The following is a 26,083-nucleotide window of genomic DNA, read 5'->3' as shown; positions in this document are numbered from 1 at the left end:
TTAAGAGTCTGTTTCTCTCCCCCTTGTTTCTCCCACACTCAAGGGTTTAGGAGCAAATTAGCTTGCTAGCTCGGTCAAGCTTAAACACAGAAATGCTGCATTTGTTCCAGTGTATTTAAAGATGTCCTCTGCCGATGCATTGTGGAGGAAACGAGCCAAGCAGACAGAGGCAGGCAGGCGGTCTGGCTGGCTCGGGTGGCAGAGTGGGCAGGTCTGCAAATGGGACACCAGAAGCCTGCTGTGCTGAGTTTTGGGAGTGCATTGTACTGTTGTTGTGGGCCTGGAGCGCCAGAACACAGGTTAATTTGAGGCCCATCATTAGAGGGGCAATTTGGACGCTGAGAATTGACAAGGGTGGCATTTGCTATGTCATTACAGTGAAGTACATCCTCATCACAGTATTACACCACAGTTGAACTACTACCTTGGAAGTAAATTGTATATATAAGTAGTGTATGTTCATTTGTGTAATCTTCCTCACAGATTGTTTGTATTCATAACATCATTGCTTAACTATTCGACATTTGTTAACCCTGATTTTGAAGTACAGTTTTTATATCTCAAAATTAGTGCCTTCAAATCGTGAAAGAAAAGATTATACTTCTGGAATAAATAGAAGCATGACTTGTATATTAGATTAAATGTCTATTATCTATTACCTGTTAAACTCCAGCCTGATGATTGCTAGACATAGCTGTGAAGGTCAAGAACTCAGCAGTGTGACAACGCACCAAAATAGCACTGTCCACTAACTGCATTTTTGCCATAGTTCTTTTGTGTTTATCACTTACACCTTGTGTTATATGTGTGGAAATAGTTACAACCACTAACAGAAAACAAAAGACCCTTTTTTCAACAAACAGTGCCCCTCCAATCAAGTAAGACTGCCATTCTCCCTCATTTGCCTCAGGACACTTTTCAGTGATTCCTCTCTGCATGATGTTTCACCACAATTTCCCACTTTAACTGGAAATATATCACATTATGTGAGAAAGATGAGCTCAAGTTGCAGTTTAATTTTGACTTTAACTGCATTCTTATTCATCCTGCACCTTTCATATTTTAAAATAATTATCCCTTTAAAGTACTTCTAACCCAAAGACGAATTTCCTCTGATGAAATTCATCACTGAATTACATCCCTGATTAGTTTTTCTTGGAAATGTTATATGTGGCCATGAAATTATCTAATTTACTACCACAAAGTTATTAAGCTGATTTCCAGTTCCAATGACAGCGATATGTTTGGCATCATTATCTTCTAGCAGGGGAAAGCAAAGACATAATACATGTTCTTTAACAATTTGCAGTTATTTTCTGTATGAACATAAACCCAAACCTTTAACCAAAATACACTTAATGAACCTCCCATCATCATAATGCATTCACAAGGGGAATATGGATGTATTTCCTAATGCTAGTTACTCATGGGTTTTTGGATATTTATGTACATAGGACCGGACGACGTTGTCAAATAAAACAATGGTTTTTTAGTCCGTGTGTTTTATTTTTTCATAGTTGCCCAGCACATCCAACTGCACATCCACATCCCGCAAAACCTGTAAAATAACTTTTTAAAAATAACAATCTAATCCCTTCTGGGTAGAATGACACAGAAATTTTGAAAGCAGCAATATAAGTAGTGTGTGCAGTGATTCGCCACAACCTGAACATAATCTGTTCTGTGGTTATTTTTCCATCATAATCATCAGTGTTTCAAGGTCCAGTATGGACTGCACAAAGGAAGAATGCCCTTTTCTCTAACACGTCTCTGCATGTTGCTGGATTGGCAGTGTGGTTGAACAGTTGGGCACAGTTCAGGCCAACATGATACCAGCCTCCACAGCCCAGCGGCTGTCTGGTGTTTTGTGGACACATTTGTACATGTATTGTATTGGTGCTGTTGCTTATCTTGGGAACCTCTCTGCAACCTCTTTTTGTTTCTGTTCAGCCAAGTTCAGCCAAGTTCAGCCATATGCAACCAGGCTTAGGTCCCTGTGCTTTTGTGTCTGGGTTAAATCCAGTTCAGAGTGCCTGTTGAGAGAGTTAAACGGTCACTGGCTCATGTAATGTATGAAAATCAGGGCATGAATTATGGTATTGGCTGGTCTGAAAACCTACAGATCACACAAGATCTGATCATTTTAAATCCTGCCCCTCCAAGCAGTGTATGTGTTATGATAGGAGCCAAGGGTAATGCTCCCACAGCCTTAGAAAACTGGTTCTGACACACTACAACCTCTAGGAGGTGATGGGAGCAGGGCACAGTAAGGTGAGAGAATCCTCTCAGCAAAATAGTATTTGTTGCCGGGGCATTGAAACCAGCCCACCCACGTATGTCATCATGACAACCAGCTCGCATTGTTTCCACTACATCAAGCAGTCCATTGGCTAGTAGTCCTGCTTTTGAACAAAACAGTGTTCTGCGATGACATAGTGATTTATAAAACAGCACAGCGATTGCTTTTTTTCCTCCTGCTGCTGTTACACAGCTGTTAAACAGATGCTGTTTGTACCAATTTAGAAGCTAGTGCATTGTTTGTCAACACCGGTTTGGAAATTCATTCTTTATACCAGGACCTGCTATAAAATGCACAGGCTGGGCTGGATGGGCCAGCAGTGTAGGAGGAAACAGAGACAGTGGAAGTAAACGTTTGCAGAATTTGGTTTGAACTGTTGTTAGCCTTTAAAACAATTATTGACAAATGCTTATAAAGAACGCGGCGTGTAAGACTGGCTCCAAATGAAGTTAACTTGCCATTTTGCATCAGCTTTTGGGAGGACATGGGCAGGCCTGGTAGAAGTGACAAGCTGTCAGACACTCTCAACAGTGCTGGATAGATTAAACAGGGAATTTGTTCTTGATGAATTGACTGGTACTAATGCACAGAAATAGAACCAGGGCCACACGAACCCCTGGCTTCACCAGGCATATGACAGTACTAATAAGGCTGCCCAGTGAGTCTAATTTCCTCGACAATTAATATTTGACTGGGAGAGTAAAGGGGATTCTGGTCAGATAGGCAGAAATGAGAGCAGGAGATTTTGGGTTGAAGGATTTATTTAATTACACCAATGTACGTGAGACAGCAGTACTGATGAGATGAAAGAGGAGGACAGAAGGAGGAGAAGCATAAAGGATGGGCTTGTGTGGGAAGCTGCAAGGGATGAATCTGGGGGTGTCGGCGGGGGAAGCTTGATGTGACTGAACCAGATGCTGTGGGGAGAAGGAGAGGACTCGGCGCTGTGTAGAGAATGATGGCTTGCATGGTGCAGTAAGGGTGCCCCTCTACTGTTTGTAAAAACAAGACCATCACACTCCATCTTGCCGCTCCCGCAGGAGCCAGGCCTCCAGGCTGATTTATGGCCCACAGACTGAATTGGCTGGCTGGGATGACAGCAGCGCTTGGACTCTCCCTGGTGAGTAGTGTAGGAGGCTGCTTGGCCAGACCTCAGCCTCAGCTGGCCGTAGAACTGTCCTCTGCTGTAGTTAGGGCAGACTAGATGTTAAGCTTCATCCCCAGCGTTAGGATCAGGCAGGGCCAAGCCTGTTAGATCTCGAGCATGCTTTGGACTCCGAGTACCAACCAACCACAGTCACCCTCTATTCATATTTTCTGAATTTTCCTCCCCTGTGATACTTCCATCAGCTTCTGCATCACAGGCTCGATCAAGACTCTGTAGTAGCAATTTAGATTTAATCAATCTTTGCCATGTGACTGCCAGGATGGAAAATTAATATGGAGAGCAATTAGAAAACAGCCATCTCACTGTCAAAGATACACTGGAATACCAAAATGAGAGCAGAAAAATGGTCGGCATTTTAGCAGCGAATGAAAACCTTCTGTAAACCACTCAGACATGGCAGGAAGCGTTGGCTCCCAGGCTGTCCTCAGGAGAGGTCAGCAGGGCTGTGGCCACATTTGTTTAACTTTTTTGTAGATTGAATTCCTTTGGATTTTATGCCTCTTGCACAGAAATGAAAAGAGACACAATGACAGAGTTGCTGTTGGCTTTATCAATCACCGGAGCTGAATAATTGTCTTCTCAGACTATAGACAGGCTATATTTGATAGCTTCGTCACAGCAGCTTGATAGCATTTGATATGGAAAAAAAAGTGGGGTGAAAACAGGAAATCAAAGAGGATCCTTAAAGTGTATGCAGGCCACAAATAAATTATATCAAGGTTTAAATGGTTTAATTTATTTTCTTTCATAACAGCAACGTCACAGTGACGTCTACATTAAACTGTCTGGATGTCTGTTCAGGAGTGTCTGTTTTCATACGACAAGCAGGATCAGGACGTTTATTGTTACTGCTGCAACAGAAATGTCAGCATACAGAGGAAATACTAAAAAGTAGTTTAAGCCAAAAGTGGCAGATGTTCCTTGTAAAATGATTTATCATGCCACACTGTTGTTCCAAATTCTTTTTAGGGTTCATCATGCTGTAAAACCAAACTGACTGAATTGTGTCATACTGCAAGTCCCCATTGCCTCGTGGCTTCAGTTAAACTAAGAAACACAGAATGAGGATTTTGTCACTTGAATCTGGGTTCACGTCGACTCAAACCCATCTCTGGCCCTCCAATCTGGCCTCCTGTTTCTTGTGGCTGCTTACACTCATTTTATAGGATTACATCATTGTTTTCATCCTTGAGGCTGTGTGCACTACTTTTGGAGGGAAAAGCGTCTGTGTTCTCCAAGCCAGGCTCCATGTGTTAGCCAAACAGGACGCAAAATAGCTGGCGAAAGCTCAGGGAGTTTTTTCGGGGAGTTGCTTCTCTCAGTGAACACGTCCCTTCCCTTTTGTGTCAGGAGATTTTAGTCTTTTGCTGATTCTTCTCTTTTTCCCACATTAGCAACAAACAAATAGCACCTCCAGCTGTATGACATGAAGGGATCATTATATGCTTTGCGCAAGGGTAAATTGAGCAATGAGCTTGTCAGGTTGTGGGATCCCCATGCTGAGGCTGAAGATCTGTGTGCTGTAACTTGAAGTTAAGACGCCTTCATCTGATTGAGAGAAGCACACAGGATTGAATCGGCTGCTGGCAGGCTGCAGATGCGAGATGAAATGGCAGGAAACGTGTGGGTTTTCTCCCCACGCTGATGCAAAGTGATGCTATTCCAGGTAACTACAAACAGAAAAACATGGCCAGCACTATCAGGAGAATTTGGCTTTTGTATTTGAAGTGGCAATATTTATTATTTTCCAACACCATGCACATCAGTACATACATATTCAAAGTGCTCCCTCGTGCCTTTGCCAGTCTTTGGACCTTAATTCAGTATTAAAGTGCAGTATGTCTGATTTGATAGCAGCACTGTGCTGCTTGATACATGGATTTTTTTTTGCCACTGCCATTAGATTGTTTGTATTTTAAATGTGGAAGACTAAAAAAAAAACACACAGTGGGCCTCCACCTCCCGATGGAGCTCCCTCAGTAATTAATAGGTATTAAATCGTAGACAGGAAATGTTCCCAATGACATCCTGCTCTGTACTGTACTTTTAGTCTGTTCCTGGAACTGATTGGCAAGCTTATTTTCCTGATGAATTTGAATGCACATTCACAGCAGGAGCTGCCTTCACTGTCTTTCATTCTGTAGTTGGTGACTTCCAAACCAAACTACAGCTGTAAAAGCCATTAATTCATCTCTTACCATTACAGTTTGCTCGTTTTTTGGAATAGGAGGAGATTGTGTTTTGTTAGAGGTCGATGGCCTGTCATTTCTTTTATTTAAATTTTGTCTCCTCCATTTTTTGTGGGTCTTTTAGAGCAACATCTGCGTTTTATGAAGCTCTGAGCAGAGGCAGGATGTGTGAGTGTTAATGGCACTTGGCTTTCATAACAATGTCATTTACAACCCAGTTGCTTTCCCATAGACCCCTAAAGGAAAAGAGAGAAAATGGCATTCATTGCATATGCATGCACTGCTAAGCAGAGAGCACACAACTTGTCTATATTTCTTTGTGCCTTGAGGCTTTTCATGCTTTAGAGAGTGCTTCAGGCTATAGAAAAAACCCAAAGTATTTAGAGGAAATTGCATTCATTACCAAGATGCTTGTAAATCTTTAATCAGTGGAGAAAAAGATCTACTTTGTCAAACATGTCAAACAAGATTTGGGGAGAAATTTAATATTCCTAAATATAGAGCTCAAGTCTAGCACCTTGTGTATTTTCGTGCTAGTTTTATGTTACACTGTTCAAATGCATGTTGCATGCTTTTGAACATATACCTGAGTTTATTACATGAGTTCTTCAATGCTAACAGGTACTAAAATATAATCTTTCCAAATAGCTTGCAACTATGACGAAAGTATTTTCTGTCTACAGCATCTTTTTTGTCAGCAATCTATCAAAGAAAAGGCATCAGAGAGAGCGAAGTTCAAAATACAGTTAATGAAAAAGCTGTTACATAGGATTAGAAAAGAACATGGGATTTAAAAGGGCTTTAGAAATACTGTTGCAGTGGACAATCTAATCCAGTGTGTGGGCATGTTTTTTGTTTTTTTCTTCTCTTTTTTTTTGATTTCATCGCTCCCCGTCATGTTCCCGGTACCTGGTAAAGACTTTCTGTTGTGATTACATTATTACTGTCTGATTGGATCCCTTCTGTTTAAACAAAACCCCCAGCTTCATGCCTTTTGTGTCCTTGATTGCTGCCAGAGCAGTTCCTTGGACCAATCAGCATTCATGCAAATTTACATACATACAGGAGCGTGACTTGTAGAAAATATATTCAGTCTGCTCGTTCTTGCCTTTCAGCCTCGTCAAATGATTTGAACAGTATACCGATTTTATAAAACTGCCTATTTACACAGCATTACGGATAATGTGAATAATAGTATGTAATAATATTATAACATTAATATTTTCACCCTGAAAGAATCCTGCAAGAAGTTAACTTGTGTGAAGACATGAGTGGTGTAAGTGTAGACTACGTTTCAGATGCTTATTACAATGCTGTCCCTTGTAAGGGAGAGAGTGTCTGAAGCTGCATTTACTGCAGAGAATGCCGTGTCTGTGCGTGTCAGTGTGCGTGTGCATCTAGGCAGACATGATGAAAGGAAGATAATTCTGTGTCGCCTCTGTCTCACTATGAAGCATTCATGTGGACACTGGTCACTCATCATCTGCAGTCTTGGTGCTGGTGTTTATGTTTTCTGCCTTGAAGCAAGATGATTCCTCCAGAACTCCACTGCCCATATTTGGGTTCAAACAGTCCATGATACCCTTTACTCATTCATTCAGTCATTTAGTCACCATGTTATCTGTCAGACTCATCAGATTATACTTTATGGGAAACAGCTCTGGCATATCTGGCCCTGAAAAGCCTGTCTCCAATCTTTAAATATCGATCCCCAGGGCCTAAGCAGAGGTGCCTCTCATGAGTGCAGGAAAGAAGGGAGAAAAACAGATCATTAGTGATTTTAATTAGGTGATCTGTCAAGCTGCGATTGCCAGATGTAAACGTATGCATTTGGGTCGATGGCAATCCCTCTCACAATCCTCTCTTGTCACCTTGGGCCTGTGTAACGGAGGATGGCTCATGCTAGAAGTGAAACCAGCAGTAGGGGAGCTCAGAATTGTGTCATTGCATATCTCCGTGGCAAGTTCTCTCTCAAGATCAGAGCTGGTGGAAAACACAACAGCACGGTGGCAAAGAGAGAAATTGGAAAATGAATTTTTTTTTCGAGGGCTGAATGATATTGAAAGGTTCTTGTATTAATCTTTGTTATTATGATCAACATTTTTTCTTTACACTAGTTAACGATGAGTGAAATAATGCATAGATTTAAATTTTCAGTTTTTTGGCAATAGAAGTGTATATATGTATTAATGACAAACAGGAAAAGAAAAATTACAGTGTAAGAACGCCTGACACTTTATGACGATGCAAAAATTGTGTTGAAAATCCTTCCCCTCCAACACAACAAAGTACGAAAGGGTGCAGTTATACCGACGCAGACAAATCTTTTTTTCACTCCAGCGTTAAACATCATTACATATTTATAACTCGGCGCCAGATGACAGAGACAGAAAGGGAGAAAGAGATGAACCAGGCAACAACACCGCAACTCGTCTGGCGTGTCTCTCTGAGATATCTGATTGCACTGTTTAAACCTGCCTTTCGTCTACTGTTGCTACAGAAAACCCAATTATACAAGAGCTGCAAATGGACTTTTGATTTAACAATACATAATTTAATTGCCGTATTAGAAGTGCCCCAAACATCCAGCTCTAGTTATCAGTGAGGAGTGTTAACAGGACTGCAGTCTTGAGCAGATGCAGGAGTGCAATACGTCAAAGCAAGTCATTCAGTAATGTTTAACTTGTGGGCTCTTTTAATTAAAACAAAATGCAGCATTGTTTTTCTTTTTGTTTAATGACAGATTTGGCATACCAAAATCAAACGAAGGCCATGTGGGAGAATTAGCATTATGTGATCTGTGTGCAAATGAGTATAAACGTTGAAAATCAAGCCGGTTTCGCAGACGAAGCTAACAGTCGTGTTTTCTCTTTGTCCCAACAGATCCCAGCGAGGGTTTTCACTGCCAGGATGAGTGTCGCATCCTAGGCCACTCTGACCGTTGTTGGATGCCTCGCGTCCCAATCCCAGCACGTGCCAAGTCACCCGAGCACAGCCGTAATGTCATCGCTTTGTCTATCGAGGCCACCACAGTGGATGTGCCCCACTACGAGGATGGCACCACCAAGAGGACTTTTGCCACCTTCGGCAAGGATGGGCCTGAGGACGTGGAACGGGGAGAGATAAAGGGAAAGCGGACTCAGGAGTCTCAGGTGTGTAGCCCCAAGGCCAATGGAGGGGCTGTTCGTGAAGCTGGCAACGGGCGTGAGGCAGCAAGCCCCATCACTTCTCCTGTGCACCTGAAGAGCCCAGTGTCCAAGCCGTCATCTGCCTACAACACACTGAAATGCCGCGACGCGGAGCGAATTGCCAACCACAGCCTGCTGCGGCAGCCGGAGGGGAAGGACAGTGAGCCGGCTGTCAGGGAGATCAACACGCTTCTCCACGATGGCCGAGACAAGGAATCCCCCAGCAGCAAGCGCCTGAAGGACATTGTGCTTTAGCGAGCTTCTCTACGACACACACCAACATGCATACACACATACAGTGTAAACTCACATATATATACCCCGCAATAGCTGTGTGTACACAGAAGAAAGTCCAGCTGTGGAAGTAGAGAGACACACCCATTTGCAGTATACAATATTCAAGAACCAGCTTGGGCTGACGAAGATGAACTGTAGTATGCTGCAGCTAGTTGTGTGCTCAAGCCAAGGTAGTGGATGTGGCTTTGTTGTAGTCGCAGTACTTTTTCCTTGTTTGCTTTTTGTTCAGTTTTCTTGTTATCAGTCTGCATTTTGTGGACATGCAGGTTACTGTGGACTGCATGGACATGGCCGGTGGAGCTCTCCAGCCCTTGCGCCAAAGCAGGACAGTACATGTTTGGACACCTGAGGTGCCAATTCATAAGTACAGTTATGCCTTTTGAACTACTTTTGTATCACAAACTGATATTTGCCTTCTTTGGTTTTGCAGTTTGTTCTAGCTGCCAAAATCGCTCTTTGTTCCTTTGTATAGTGAGCTCCGTCAGTGTAATAAACAACAACAGACATACACAGGATTCAGCTAAAAATATCCTCAATTTACTTCAACAGTTTTCAGTGCATTCAGGAGAAGGGAAGGGAGGCCTTTCAGTCTCATTTGCTCCTCTCCCTGACTAATAAGAGAAACTTTCTCTGCATATCCCTGAGGACATCCTAGTGTCATCAGACTGTGAGGTCTTTACAGTATTTATATTTTATCACGGATGGAGCTAAATGAACTCTCACTATCTGCCCAGCCGCTCTGAACACTGGAGGATGGACAGACAGATCCTTGTGTTCAAATTGAGTTGTATGAAAAAAAAAGACTTATGGCTTTTGAAATCTCCTGTGCCCAACCTTGATTGTAGCCAGTGGAGCACAAATTAGAACTTTGTGCTCTGGTCTTGTACTTTTTTTGACTTTTGACTATGGGGCTAGGATAGAAGGGATCGTCACTCATGTCTTGCTATGTGAAACTCTGTATAGGGTTTACTATTATCATTTTTAATAACCTGTTGTTATGTGACAATCCCTTTAATGTTTTGTTTCAAGAGAAAAAACAAATAAACATTGGTGTTCAACTGAAGCTACAGTAGCGTTTGTTACACAAACACAAAAATAAAAAAAAACATATATGCCAAAATATATTTTATAAATAATTTAAAAATGTATAATGAGAATATTTAATGCTGTGTAGTTATTTTATGAGTAAGTTATACTTGAAATTAACTTGCTTTAGTTCATTTGTCTTTTGCTTTTATATTGAACTTGATTTGTTTTTTATTTTCAAAATGAACTTGGATTATTTTTTTGTTTACTGTGTGACCCCTGGCAACTGTTGACTTGCAGTCTACCTTGTTGTAAAGAGTTTCTTATTGGTCAGTTCTTGTGCCATCAAGTTTCTGTGTGGGCTACTAGAAAATGTAAAAAGACAAAAAAAAAAAAAAAAACAACAAAAAAAAAAGCGATTTCAGCACCAACATTAGTGTGTCAGTTCAATGAGCTTAGAGTGAGATAGCAAAAGAAACCAAAAAAGATGCAAACAAAACCTTAAAGATTGCAGGATGTTGCTTAATCTTAGTATCTAAGGAGGAGAAAGAATAGCTCCCAGTGTTCTCCAAGCTGGTAACAGGGTTCCACCTATTATATCTGTCTAACAAGTCGCTTTCCTATTGGGCCCAATCAAGTTTAAACAAGACTTTTTCAGCTTCAACTGAGGGCACTCGGACGTGCAGAATAGCTTTGCTCAGCACTCCTGTCACCCTTTGTCATCTGTGTTCACTTGATCTCAAAGATAAGGTTGAGACCAGAGTGGAATAAACAGGGCTCTCCCCTCCTACGAGCACCACACAACAGACTGGGTGGAATTGTGTTCGAATGAACTAAGGTCTTGGAAGAACCGTGTTGCACATCAGCAATGTGGTTTTATGTTGCTTTGCAGTAAACTATGTACAATGTGGAAAAATGTGAATGAAAATGGACAAATTGCATACAACAAACTAGATCTTGTAGCTGAATGTTTTGCTGGTCTCACCCATGGCTTCTGGCAACATGAAAATCGGAATAATCACTGAATGTATACAGCAGCTTATAATTAAACTATTAAATGTTCTCTGCTTTGTTTCCTTGTCTTTACTCAGCTCAATTTTACAGTTGAAGAGGAATTTGAGTTCTTTTAATTTTTGTGTTATTGTGTATAATTATTTTTCAGTTTTTCACAAGAGGATAAAACCGTTTGGGAAGAGTGGAAAGTGTCGACGCTTCAGGCCTCACAGGGAACTGCTCCCACAACAGCGTTTGACTGACATCAGAGGGCCAATCTTGCCAGGAGACGCCATGGAGGTATTCCCCAGTGGCCACCCATGGTATTGCAAGATAAAAATCCCCAATCATTTTTCCTCATAGAACACCCTCATAAGAGACATCTATAAAATTGTAAAGAGAACACATCAAACTGAAAGTAAAGTCAATTTTCACTCTTTACATCATGAATTTTTAGTCCATCTGGGTTTTATAATCATAAATCTTTCTCACAGCCTAAAAAAGCTGTATTTATTTGTGGGATGCAGCCCAATGCAATCCATGGGAGCATGTGCAGTGTGACGCACAACATGGATACAAACCTGGATGGTAGACAGCTTTTTTGGCTATTTTCATACAAGTGAACAAGCACCAGTATACAGTCCATTATTCTGTCCTTCTAATACATATATATATATATATATATTTATTTATATATATATATATATATATATATATATATATAGTCACATCATAGCCGAAAATGTTGATACAAGTTGTTTTTTTTCCCCTTTTTCAACAAGCCTACAAAGATTGGTTTTACAAAGCAATTCAAACAGTCTGTTCCTTGGCTAGCTTGGCTAACTGGGAAAATTGCCTCGGTTGTTAACACTGGTTCCCAATAGACATTACATTATGTTCATGTTATTGCAACATGTCACTGACAGCTCTCATACACTCAGTGCTGTGTTTGTCCCACACTGTACAGAGAAGGGGGTTCAAGTTAACATTTAGCTGTCTGTCTTTCATCCAGATGTGGTAATGGCAGACTGTCAACACTTATAGTGATGGGTACTCCTGTAACCTCAGTACTCTGACTATGTGATTCAAATCACAACATGGAGTAACTGTAAACATAAGGAGTCATGGAGTAACGTACAAATCACAGACGTGACTATACAACAGCTAACAATCTGGTGAGCTGGATATCAGCATGTGTGGCCACTGGAAATGAAATCATTTCACAAACTGATTTCTTTGCAAAACTATTAAAAAATGCATTGAAACACCTTTCCATAATTTATAATCTAATAATCTATTTATAGTGTGTTATATGATGTGAATGTCTGAGAGCTGTTCTTGAAAACAGCAATGAAAACACGTCGAGTGATGTCTATTCTATTTGTCATGATAAAATGGAAATTAACGGTTTGAGTCAAGCCTGCCTTCAACTCTGCATTAATATTCCATGCATTCACTGTTGCTCTTTCCCATTATTTCCAAAGCAGACCTCTGGGAATCTTCAAACATGTGAGGTGAGAGTACGCCAGTGTCTATTTCTGATGCCAGTGCTCTTTTCATTTGTTAGAGTGGGTCACACAAGCCATTTCTGAGACATTTAACATCTCAAATGTCTCTCAAAATACTACAATACAGACACTGATTCAGACCATGTAGCTTGTCATTGAGACTCATATGACTAGTGCTTAATGTGCTTTCACAGCCAACAGTATGATGTCATTTCAACACCAGATTCTACTTGAAATATTGATTTATTATTCAACTTTGAGTGGAAGGGCCTAAAAGCTGTGAAATACATTGAAAGGCAAGACAGAGTCTGATTCCTTCTCTGCCAGTCTATAAGAATTTCTGACATTTTCACTCAATAAAAGCTCCACTCTGCAACTCCCCCCATACACAGCAGATCTTTCTCTTGAGTAAGTTTGTATGGATTGATGAAGAGAAGCAGAGAATAGATGTAGAACAGGATACATTCCTGCGCTGTAAAAAAAAAACACACAGCTGCCACACAGCTGCCCTCCATGATAAGAAAAGGAGGTTGGCTTCATTTCTATAATTAATTTGCCATTCCCTCTTTACCCTCTGGTGGAGCCAACATGAAAGCTGGTCTGAAAGCGCACTTGCTAACACATCCATTAGTCTATAAGGAGGATCTTGTTTCTTCCAGCTAAGTTCTCTTCTCCTGGGCAATACCACTGTTCTAGCCCTGCCCCACTCATATGAATTACTCATGCCCTTTCAGTAGTCTTTAGACCCCTGAGTCCCCGTAACAAACTCGCCTGAGCCAATGGTACAGTCCTGCCTCCAAATGAAGGGCAAAGTAAGCGTTTTAAAATCCATTTTAAAGAAACCCATCTCATTATCATTAACCTGCAACACTGACAGAATAGGAGAGTCACAGTTTTCTTTCAAACCTATATGTTGAAAAACATAGCATCCCCCTGGGTCAGGCCTTACTTGCAATGCACAAACTGTATTTGTAAATCCCCAAAATGGTGCTTGTCCATGCATATTTAATTATTCCTGATTCACGGTGGTCACGGAGACTATTCTGCATTACAGCAAGATTTATATCAAAGGTTACCAGGACACACATCCTATTAACATCCTATTAATGTTTCAATTATCATTTTGCAAAATGGTGAGAGGGGGAATCAGAGAACAATTAAAATGATTTATTTCTGACGCAGACATGCATTGAAAAAGAGCAGGAGGGCCTGCAGCCTTGCATTCCTTCAATACAAAATAGTTCATCGCCTACTCTTTTGAGTGAAACCCCCCTCAACCAGCCCCCAATCAAGCGCACTGATCTTTGTCGTTCCAGTGACCTCATTCTATCAAAAGGGCTTGCAGCTGCTCCTGCCTCATTATGACCAACTACTCCATTCACTAACCTCTGGTGGAGGATCACCATGGGATTAGGTGACATCCAACGTGTCTCACAAGTAAAGTACCACACCAAATCTTGTTGTCACAAACCCTGTCGCCAGCTGTGAATGTTAGAAGTTTACCAAAAACGATAATAAAACAATACAGTCCACTGACGTGATCTAAATCTTAAGGGCATTTATAGCTCTTGTTTTTGTCCGTAGCTCCAGAATAATTGGCCAATTTAATTTTATCTGTTATTTGATGTACCTTGAAAGTCCAGTGGCACCATATGAGGTTGTTTATTTCAATGACTGCGCCCACAAACACAGTATCTACATGATTTTCTCCCCCTGGTCCACTGCAGGTTGCCAAATTCATTTTATTTCAGGCATGCAAATGAGACACTGACTTTGGGCACTTGAGGCTCACATCTCTTCTTTAATTTCCTTCCACTGAGAAGCAGGTGAACTGGTCAAGACTTCGGAGTCAGAAGGTAGAGAAGTTTGGTCAAACATGAAAAAGAAGTTTTTACTTTGACAGCTGTTCTTTTGTAACTCCCACTCAAACCTGCAAATTTAAAACTATTAAGTATCCTCAAAAAGAAGTGCAATTACTTTTTAGCCTTTGGGCAGTTTCCTCAACCATGCTCTTTTATTTCCTCTCTGGACCAGCTACCAAACAGATAAGGCTTTGTTCCACAGGTCCACACCTATAAGCAAGACAATTATCGTCACTGTCAGAGAGAAATCAAGTCAGCCCAGAGCTGCATCTGTCCTCACACCACATCTGCACATGTCTCAGTCTGGACCTGGGTGGAGATTTGCGGTCCTTGGTGCTCTGTGGATGACACTGTTAAAGTTTTGCTGCAGTCACAGTCATTGGAATGTGGAAAGGTCTTAAAATATGATATTAGCTGTGGACTATAATGTGAGGCCAGAGGAAGTTTGTAGATATTACAAAGACTCTCAGGGAGGTATTTTTCAGATGCCGAAAGGCAAGGCCATCCAAACAAGAAGAATAAGCTTTTGTTATAGCTTTATATTGTATAGAAGAGGTTAGTCTTTGTCACAATGAGAAGTGGGCTGGTCATTGCTATCAGTAAGAAGACTGATTACCCTCTCTATCTCCCCAACACAACTACATAGCTAATAGGCCTGGCCAGTGGCCACTTCTCTTTGTGGTAGTCACAATGGAACTTTGATCGCCAGTGAAATTAGTCACTCAAACAATAGTCTACATTCACTGAACACTGCTGAGCCCTCAGTGAGATGAGCAGCAGCGACTGCCACATTCCCCCAGCCAGCTTTAATTGGAAGTGATGCTAGACAGATCATATCATAACCATTAGTGATGCCCTGATAAAACTGACCTGGGAGCTGCTCTGTAAAGCCTCTTTGTCTGAGAAGGGTCCGATGAGCCCCAGGACCCTGCAGCCTGCCATCTCCAGCAGCAATCACAGCGTGACCCCAGCCACCTCTCTCAGCCCTTAATGCCCAGGATGCTGGCTCTGGGGCTGTGGAACAGGGGCAGTTGACCTCCCCCTCTCTGGAGGATAAAAAGGCTGATAGCAGGGACTAAAAATTAAAGACTGTGGCCTTTGAAAGCTTCCATTATTGTCAGCGGGAGCACAGCAATGAATCTCGCCGGCCCTCTCCATGGACATGCATTATCGGGAGGGTGATTATTTGACCTAAAGTCTCTGCTTGCCAATGATTTATTTTACCCTGGCACAGGTGCGTTCCCTGACCTCTCTGCCCTTTTGGAGGGAAACAGAGTGACAGAAAACACCAAATTGTTTTGGACTTTGGATCAAACGTTTCATGATTTTTCAGGAACCATTTTTGATCCATTTTTGAGTCCATCTCAGATATGTTTTTCTGTCTCTGAGGAATGGAGCCTTTTACAGGAATATACAGAGAACCAAAAAGATTGGATCAATTGTTCCTCTGCTACAGTAATTCAGAAAGATGGATTGCAGTCCAAAGTGAGACCAAAATTTGCTGTGAAAAGCTAAAACCAAAGGAGCATGTCACTGCAAATGTCAGTTCTCATGGTTACTGAGGTATATACTTGCAGACAGGAGAGCAGTTTTCTAAAATATGCAATATCTTCAAAACCTTTGCAGGAGTGAGAGGTCCTTGTTTTCTGAAGTGCTTCCAGCTGTTGTTTCTTGTGATTTTTTTGATAATACACTTACATGTAGTTTGAAGATTTGCAGACAGAATATAAACAGAGACAGTGTTTTCCAGCACTGCAACCCATTTTTTTCTTTGCATGCGTGTTACTCATACTGTAACACAATTTAATCTGCTTTATTGATCATCTACTATGTATGTGAAGACTTACTGATTTTTACCCTTTTTGTTTTTCTGTTACTCCATAGCATAAAGTTTTTAAGCAAGCTGCACAGGCCACACGCTTCAATGCTTGTTTCTTGGCCCGCCATTTCATTCTGAGTGCTCAGGGAAATAACGCTTCCATTGTGTGCGGGTAACGAAGAATGCGACAACGGAGATAAGTTTCTTGGTGGGCAGGCCTGTGAAACTTGATATTGTGCAAACGCTTAGGGAACGGTGGCTGAAGATGAGCACTTTACAGCTTTTAGAGCACACCGGTTTCTGCAGTGTGTCCGGCTCTGGTGGCTGTTGTTGGCTATCATCAGCAGTCACTCGGCCGATTCAACATGTTGTATTGAATTGTCAGTGGAGGCATTCAGTGAAAGAGAGCTGTCTGACTTGCTGTTCAGCCTAGTAAACCAGTGATTTCAGCCATTCAGAGTTGTTTCTGCTTATTTTTGCCTCTGCCTTTTCCACCAGTCCTACAATCTGAACAACCATTTTTGCCCTCCTCTGATATGATCTACAGGAGCAGCGCTTCAAATAGTGTCTCTACAGCAGCAGGCTTACCAGACCTTCCATCTTCATGGTTACAATAATAAACATGATATAATTACTACAGCCAGTTGAGGCCGTCTTACAATAACGCTTAACTATGGGTAGTAATAATCTGCTTGCACAGACGACCCATGTGCTCAGTTTTTCTTTTCTTACTCTACAAGCAAAAGAAAACTGACTTTTCTGCTGACAACTTGGCTGATAGTGGTTTATTGAGCATACACTGGAACAGATTAAACATATTCTAAGTGGAGCGGTCATTTAATTTGTTTTCTTTGTCTTCCCACTGTGAGTTTTGAATCGTGAAGAGATTCTATTGACCGGTCACAGTATTTTCTCTCACCCAGCAGCAGCGGTGTGTGCATGTCAGTTGTCAGCTGGTCAATGGATATTTTCTTTCAGGACTGATCAGTCAACTCTTACAGAAGAAGTGACGCAATGCAAAGTCCTCGTCGACTCTAGCACTTCTAAGCCAGCTTGATGTGTTAGGGCCCCTACTTAAATAACCTCTGTCATGTTTAAGCAACTTGGAATTGGGAGGTTGGGACAGTAACTGTCTGAGCATAAATTCCATCTATGGTGGCTGTCAGCTCAACTGCAAAAGTGACTGTAAATTAACAAACACGTTTACGATCCATGGTCATATTTCTCAGCCTTTTTTCCTTTCCAACACAAGACCCTTCAACTGTGTAAAGGAGAATAAAAATCTGTCTCTAAGTGATAAAGTCATAAAACATATGGCAAAACAAAGATATTGCCTTGTCGCCTGTGACCTTGCTTACCTGTTCTGAAAGATCGCTTTGCTTTTGAATTTCAGTGCTGCTGCTTCAGTGCTGCTGATATGCTATTGACAATTACAATGTTCAGTTTCCCATTGCACCATAGCTCTGCAAATCGTCACCTATCTTCATCTACTGCGTGGCTCAAAGAAGGAGAAAAGACATCTGTATAAAAGGCATATAATGCTCAAAGAAAGATATACTGTGTTTTTTTTTTGTTTGTTTTTTAGTTTTTTTTCTGGCAGAACAATCACAGTGATTTAAACAATGGAAAGATAAAAGGCTTGGAGCTGAAGTATAAAAAAACACATATTTTGTCCTGCATGTCACCTAATTAATTTCCCTGTGATGTCCAATTGTGACAGAACAAGAGTGTTTTTTTCTGAGATGCAGTGGAAAACAAAAATTAGTAATATCTGAAATATTGGTTATAAACTATGATAAATTATTCATTATAGTTTTTTGTTGTTAACACAAAATGCTCCTTTGAGATCGCAATAGCAGTCATTTGTGATTCAACTGCACTCCTAAGACCAACAGCAATTCATGCAAAACTACCCTACCACAGCGTTTCACAGAACTCTATAGATCATACAATGACATTTATATTGAAAGTATCTTAACATAGGCTATTACAAAACCTAGAAAATGCTCCATGATGTTATCCATGCTGCTCTCATCTAGCTGTGTTCTTGGTTAGGTTTAGGCAGCAAATAGTAAATAGTTAATACATCATGTCTCATGCTTCAAATCATGTTAACCTTTCTCAGTGTTAACCAAGACACATTCTCACCGTCTTCACTAGGTGCTTTGAGTATATAATCATGGAAAATGTTAATCATTGCTTCTTTTTTTCTTCTTTTTTTTCTTTTTTGGTATTATTGCATGAGTGGTTTTGTTGGAAAAACAAAGGAAACATTTTGCAGATCCATTTAGCATCAACATTTTGCCACTTTTAGTCTCAACATTTCATAATTACGCTCATAAAAAACATAATTCGAGCAGAATTATGTTTCTTTCCAAATGAATTTGCTGTTGCAAATTACTGACTTCACTTTATCCCAGTTTATTCTAAGCCCATTCCTCACAACAAGATGGTTGTGCATCAGCTCCCAACCAGATAGTTTAATCTCACTACTGATGCGGACCTGATCAAATACTAATTAATGCTTGTTCCCTCTAGCAAGTAACCAATCAAATGTCAGTTTATGATAGGTGGAGATGTGTGGGAGCATCATCTGTTTATGTTTATTTGAAGTATGCATAGATACATAAACATAAAGTGTGCACACCTACTATAAATCTATATTTGCAGAAAATATTAATCGAATTATCAAACTAGTTAAAAACTTTAAATGCAAATAAAATGTTACCATGTTTACATAAGCGTAATGTTTACACAACACCGTTGTAAATAGATGCCATTGTACCCCTTGTAAGAGGGACGAAAAAGGGTTGAATGGATTTCACTATTCTGCAGAGAAGAATACGAGATTACTCGTGCTGAAATTGGAACGGTTTGTGGAGTGCACGCTACTTATTGTTCTCTATGTTATTTAAATCTCTGAACAAAAGTGAATGGATTGCCTGGAGCTTTGACTACAGGTGTGTGTAGTTTCTAGTGCAGCTGGTGGAAGAAATTGGACATGGTTTTTGTTGAGCCTAAGTTGTAGAAATTGTTCCAGACAGATTTCGCCACAACACAAAAGGAGAACATGAAATTGTGTCTGGAATGAAGCGTTAGAATAGAAAGAGTTCGCTCTGGCCGTGGTGGCGAGTAGCTGCATCATCACAAATACATCCTCACAGATTTCTTGTGGGTGGTTTATGTAATTTGTTACTCGACACCAGGACAGTCAACACAGCAGTGTATGTATCTCCATGCTGGGAGTATTGTATCAGTGAAATCCTCTAGTTCAGCATACAATAGCTGAAGATTTACCAACACTTGGTCACACTTTTGATTTACCATGCCTGCAAGAAATCTTCATGTGCATTCAGTACTGATCATATTTTTGTTGTGAAATGCCATTGTTCGAGTTCCCAATGGTTTAATTCAAATGTGCTGGCTTCAGCGCTCATGATTGAATTCAGATTGATGTGTTGAAGTCTCTTTTACTTTCCTTTTTAGAAAGTTATCTTTTGGCTCACTTAGCCAATGCAGCTCAGTCTAGCAGCACAATGGTTTTGTAAGTCACAGAAAACCCTGGGGAGTAAGTGTCTTTGTTTAATGTGACCTCATGAAGAATAAGTAGCCTGGTGTGAGGTTCTCCCCATAAACACTTGCAACAATAGAAGGCCTGGGCGATACCACCAACACTGCAGGAGAGGGAGAGAGGGTAAAACCTACCGTGGAATTACAATGACAAACTGTGAGCATTAGAAACTTTCCTCCCCTATCTCTGATGATTCTTCTGCCGTCTCTCCCCGACTCACATGGGAGCAAATTCTCAAATTCAACAGGATAGCTTCTAATGAACCTACGCCTCAATTTCCAAAGCAAACTAGCATTTTTATGGAACAGTGTGCCACCATTACGAAAGGGTCCTCAAGGGATTGTCTGTATTACAGCTTCAGTGGTGCAGTTCATCAAGTCCCTAGATCAGCAGAGTATATAGCAGGCTATTGCAATGGAAAAGGGAAGGTTATTGCTAAAGGCAATGAGGATAGGCCAAAGTTGTTCATTGTCAGTGATTATTCTTTGGTCACAGACTCACAGGTTAGATCAAAGTATGACAATTATTGTCAATGATTCAGCTTCCATGTTGTTTTTTATTAATGATTAGCCAAACAACATAGTTACTGATTGTAAAGTGTACTCACACACTGTCCTACATCTTTTGTCAGAGACAGATCTGTTGCCTTTTGCATGACAGGGAGCTGCAACTAAATGTTTTACAAGTGCAGTTGGAGACAGTAATTGAGGCAACAAGAGACAGGAATTGTTCTTGCCCCTTGTATCACCAAAATGTCGCACTCCATTCAGACAAAAGCTTTTTAGTGTGTACAGCAACAATCTGTCAGTCAACATGACATCACAGATTACAGTCTCAGGCCTCAAGAATAAGCAACAAATAGATAATCAAACCTGCTGCATCACAAAGGGGAAAAACAGTCGCTTTTACCATAAAACAATGACTGAGCACATGAATAAATTATACAGGAGATAAAAGGTCAAGTGTAATTTGAGGCAATATTTTCCCTCCAAAGCATTCTCTCCCAACCAGTGGATGAACCCTAATAAGAACACATTATTTCTTACATATTGCACATCAATGGATATTGCTAAGCAATGGAAAGATAGGACCCCTGCTACTGCGTAATGTTGCCATAGAAATATGATTATTCTAATCATTATAAATCAAGACTAGACCAGTGTCCTTGTGCTGCAGTCATTTACATCATTGTTGGGATAAAAATAAAACAAAGGATTCGAAAAGAAGATCTGATCACCCTGAGGGCTTTATTTCACTCCTCTAGTACCTTAAAAAGATCTTGGGAAAAGAGCTAATGGTGTGACAAAACAATTTCTAAGATGCCAATACTTTCATTAAATCAAGCAAGTAATAGGCTATTAAATCGCAGTGCCAATGCTTCAGCTGTATGTTTCCCAGTCCTATCTTGCAATGCAGAAAACAAGGGTGGTTCAATGATTAATTCAATGTTAGCACTGAGAACAGTGGCTTGTAAATATCTATCAGTGCAAATTTGCCACATTTCTTTTTACCACTGCCCTGACAAATAAGCAACAACTACAGCGAAGACCTTTCAGATTTTAATCAAATACACAATATGAACCTGGTTGGGGCAGCATCATCTGACTACCCATCATTTTACCATGGTTGTGGGGAGATTGACAGGGCAAAGCTGGTGACCATCAAAATAGTATTGAGTGGGAAAAAAACCTCATCATTACAGTCATTAAAATCTACTGCAGCCCTACAGCCTTTGCTCAGAAACAAAGAGCCTTACTGGGCTGATGCAGGCATTCATTAAAAGTGGTATTTGGTATGATTAATGATACTTGCAATTTACAAGGCAGAGTACAGGCTCTGTTGAGGCTTTGGGAGGAAAATTGGACTGTATTGGGTAAAAGGGGTGGGTGGTCCTCACTGTGCTCTGTGGAAACCCACTCACTCTGTCATGTTGCACTGTGCTGCAGTGCCTCTTCAGGACCAAGTCTCTGGAACACAATGACTTGATTTGCTTTGACGAGTCTTCTCTTAATTTTTTTTTATCCTTTTTTTCTTTTTTCTTTTCTTTTTTTTTTGGGGGGGCCTGATCATTATTTCCTCATTTTGCATTCGTTTCATCAGAGATAATTTATCTCTGCCTGCTTTAATGAAGTGATAATTCCATGATAATTAACGTAATCCTGCACCAAAGCAAATTTGCCTAATGACTGTTGTTTTGATAGTCAGAGTTGGTGCATGGGAGAATGTCCACACTGGGAGGAATCGAGGCTCTGTGCCAGCCAGAGGAAACAGGAGACAGCAGAGTCAGGAGCCAAAGGACGGAGAACAGTACCAGAGAATTTCACTTTGTGACCTCAACTTTCTGCAGTGGGTTGAAGGGACCCCTGGCACTTTCCATTCAGCAGTTCAAATAATAAGGTGCTAATCGGTCAGCTCAGTAAAAGAAAGCCTGTTTGGTTTGCCCTCTTATATCTGACTACAAATATGACTGTGTGGAGATGAGGAGCCAGGTGAGGGAGGCCCTGGGCCAAGGTATTGTCGCTGACATTTCATTTGTTCAGGGATACCAACTTTGACATTTCATTTGTTTGATATTTGTTCGACTCACACACCAGAAAAGTTTAACCTCTCAAATCCAGGATTAAATATCCATAAATACTTCCTTTCCAGTCAAAAATAATAGATTAGCATTAGATAAGTTGTCAGCAATTGATTGTGACATAAAGATGTGCATGTGTGACCCCATACATACACAGTATACAGACCACATTTTTCAGGTATCGGTAATGGCAGCCAGTACATTACTTTCAGGTCACCACTACCACAGTTAATCACTTTGCTGGTAAGTGTTTTTCTAATCAATAAAAAAAAACATGCATGCGTCCTCTGAAACTTTCATAACTACAGTGGATGTTTTTCTTCTTCAAATTATGTCAATTAATATCACAGAGTAATTTGTCCATCACTTCCCATATGTTCCACTATTATATTCCGTCCATACATGTAGGTGGATATAAGAGAGAGAAGAGAGATTCAACCATGGGACCATACTCTAACTCTAAATATGTTTATAATACCTGGCTCTTGAACCTGGCTCTTCACACTACTTTACATAAATGGACAACAATAGATTTTGAGTGCATAACTCATACATATTCACACTTGGCATGAATGTAGATGAAAAGATTTATTCACGTAGGGTTATTCAACATCCTGACTTCTTTGTTTTAATGTTTTTTTATCTGAGAATATAGAAAATGTATAAAAAATACGTAGATTTCTGTACCTGCAGACTAATACATGAAATCTCATACAGCTTTTGCTTCATATGAATGTTGGGCTTATTGACAGGTAAAGAGAAATCAATTTTATACTACTGAGGTGCACTCTGTGATGCAACTGCACAGTTTGAAGTTAAAGTTGAAGTTCACTTGAATGTAGGATGCTTATATGTTATTCTTGATAAGTTGAAGTTTATTTCTTTCTCTCCTTTTTTTATTATTATATAAGGAGGCAGATACTCGATGAACAGAAGATTCATAATGGTATGTATACACCTCATTAAAATGTTTATACGCACGGACCAAGCATGTGTGGGTTCAATTTGACACTGCCAGAAGGAGGACATTTCAAATCCAGCATTCAGTGAAAATGACAGAAATATATAGTGTTTTGGAACTGCTAGCAAATAAAACAGATTGGGATTTTTTTTTTATTTATTTTTGTCAAATAACAACAAAGCAAAAGCACAAAGACAGGCCTGGATTAATGGCTTTAAAGTGAAAGTGGAGCTGGAACATCCAGCTGGCTTGATCAATCCACTGGCTCACCCTGGATGTAGGGAAGACTGGCAGCCAACAAATCACAGCCATGTTCGTGTGTTTTACATGATTAAGCATATTGGGTTAGCATTAAATCGACTTTACCTTGCTTGACAAAGTGACAGCTGCGAGGCCCCCTTCACTTCTCTGTGCATGTATTGGCAGGAGGAGTTTCCATTCAAAAAATTTAGATTCATTGACCATTGACCAACATTACCATTACCCGTGATACCAGTGAATTAACAGCATCTTTTAGGGAAATCTCAGGCCTCTGAATGCCACCTTAATCAGCAGCCTTTAGTGCTAATGTAATGTAATGTAAATCACTGGTACGTATTATCAAATGAATTATTAGCACATATACAGCTTTTAACAACATACAAACATACATCATTCTAAAATGCTTTATTATTGTTTTCTCGTGATTATAAATTGATTTAGTTTTACTCATACAGTTTATCAACAGTACTGCAGCTGCTCATTTCAGTTAATAGATGGCTTACAGGCGAGCTTTTGCACATTGTGACATCCTGTGACGAGGTTTGTAGAAGTTGTGTGATGTCCATCACACTGACACAAGTTGATACTCTTACTCTAATGAGACTTTTTCATTTTATCCGTGAGGTGACAATTACTGCAATTTATTTAGTGCTAATTTACAAAGTGGCATGTGTAACAGACAGGAGCAGATGGCCGCTGAAGAGTAAGCATAGAAATGTTACAGCTACTCGCCCTTATAGGAGTGTACTAAGGAGCCGCATGAACTGGCAAGCAAGACACTCAGTCGCTCTGAACTGAAGCAGCTGATGAGATTTGGGTCAAAATTGATTATGGTGGTAGATAAGCAGGAAAAAGGGCCAGGTCAAAATTGTTATAATTTATATTTAAGACCTAAAAAACTTTAAAAAACACAGATAAGACTTCAGAAACTGAGTGAGTGTGAATAGGTGCAGTATGAGTCAAGTTAGACAAATTGTCCACAGCAGCACAGTGACATGTTATAAGATTTATCTATTTTTATTTATTGTTTAATTTTGACTATGTACAAGTATTGTCTTCACCAAAAATGCCATCTACCTGACTCCCATTTTGCTCACACCAGACAACAGATGAAAGCCATGACAGCCATAACAACAATGTGTACACTGTATTTTGGCTGAGGTGTGATAGATTTGTGAGCAATTGTCCCTTTAAAGACTTGAAGATTATTTTCAAGAAATTGTAGTAATTATGCTGTTATGTTATTACCCACACACCATGGAACTCATAAATGGCATTCTGCTCGCTTTTTCTCTCTGGTCACTGGTCTTTGAAGTCCTTCAAATGTTCTGTAGATACCCCTAGTGTAAAAAAGACGGGAGTAGAAGTACAGCGTGAGGGCTGAGGCAAACAAAATTGATATGTTGTTGATGAGACGATTATTTTATTCAGCATATTTAGACTTCTAGACAGGTGCCAACTTGGACTAGGGCACCACTTTTGCAAAACTGCAATTGCTTCTCAATGCAAAAATAAGACATTTAGTGCTGAAAGTACTGAATTTAACCCATATTTAGCTCCGCAGAATGTTGCATGTGCTGATTGGTGGTGGTGACTGGTGTCATATTGAAGACATCGAATAATTTCATGGCTTTGACAAATTATAAGAGTTAGAATTCACAAATCTAAAATAATTTTTTATGGATGCATTTAAAACAGCCATATAGAAACTAAAACTGATAATATACGCTTTTCACAAATTTAATTTAATTAGGCTAATCTGACACAGCATTCATCCAGAGTAAAAATAGCGTTGTTATTGCTGTAAGTGATTAGTAAAATTAAGTATAAAGAAACTTATAACTGAGAACTGAGAATACGGCACAGAAAGAAAAATCTATTATGACTGCAGTTCATATAATTTATTGAGGAAACATAATAGAAGGTCTTTTAGACCCTGAAGTCCAGCTGTGCTGAAGACAATGTTGGAGAGAAAGAGTGGTCACTCATTAAAAATCTACAATATGCTGGGAGAAGAATGGCAGTGGGCCCAATAGGCCTCTGCAATGCTAGGCATCTGCATATCCTTTCACAGTGGTGTGTGTGATTGTGTGTGGGTCTATCAATTAGGGAGGCTTGTAGGGTTTCTCTCTTCAAAGAACCTAAATAATTTAACCATCAGGGGTCAGATCCTATTAACCAGTGTGACATCAGGTCTTCATTGTGACAGTGTTTACAGAGCTACAAATTATTGAGGAAGCTGAAGAGGAACAAGGTTAAAAAAGTGTGACACTACATGATGCAGCCTTGCACGCTTTGTCTGACAGCAAGAGGGTATCACTGTTATGACTGCAAGTATCCGATACTCTCACTCACTACTAAGG

At 40.2% G+C, this 26,083-nt stretch overlaps 1 protein-coding gene across 8 annotated transcripts in view; it reads left to right on the top strand.

The window, feature by feature from the left end:
- pcdh19 (protocadherin 19) overlaps positions 1-11,229 on the top strand; it is a 54,345-nt gene extending 43,116 nt beyond the window's left edge. For all 8 annotated transcript variants that reach the window (XM_056382790.1, XM_056382789.1, XM_056382784.1 and 5 more), the window contains exon 5: positions 8,540-11,229. In XM_056382790.1, coding sequence (XP_056238765.1) covers positions 8,540-9,099 — 560 coding nt within the window. In that variant the 3' untranslated portion in view covers positions 9,100-11,229. The remainder of the gene's footprint in view (positions 1-8,539) is intronic.
- The last annotated feature ends 14,854 nt before the right edge of the window (positions 11,230-26,083 follow it).

Source organism: Seriola aureovittata, chromosome 8 (genome assembly GCF_021018895.1).
Source record: "Seriola aureovittata isolate HTS-2021-v1 ecotype China chromosome 8, ASM2101889v1, whole genome shotgun sequence".
In the NCBI taxonomy this organism is placed as follows: domain Eukaryota; kingdom Metazoa; phylum Chordata; class Actinopteri; order Carangiformes; family Carangidae; genus Seriola; species Seriola aureovittata.
This window is presented reverse-complemented; position numbering and strand designations above follow the sequence as displayed.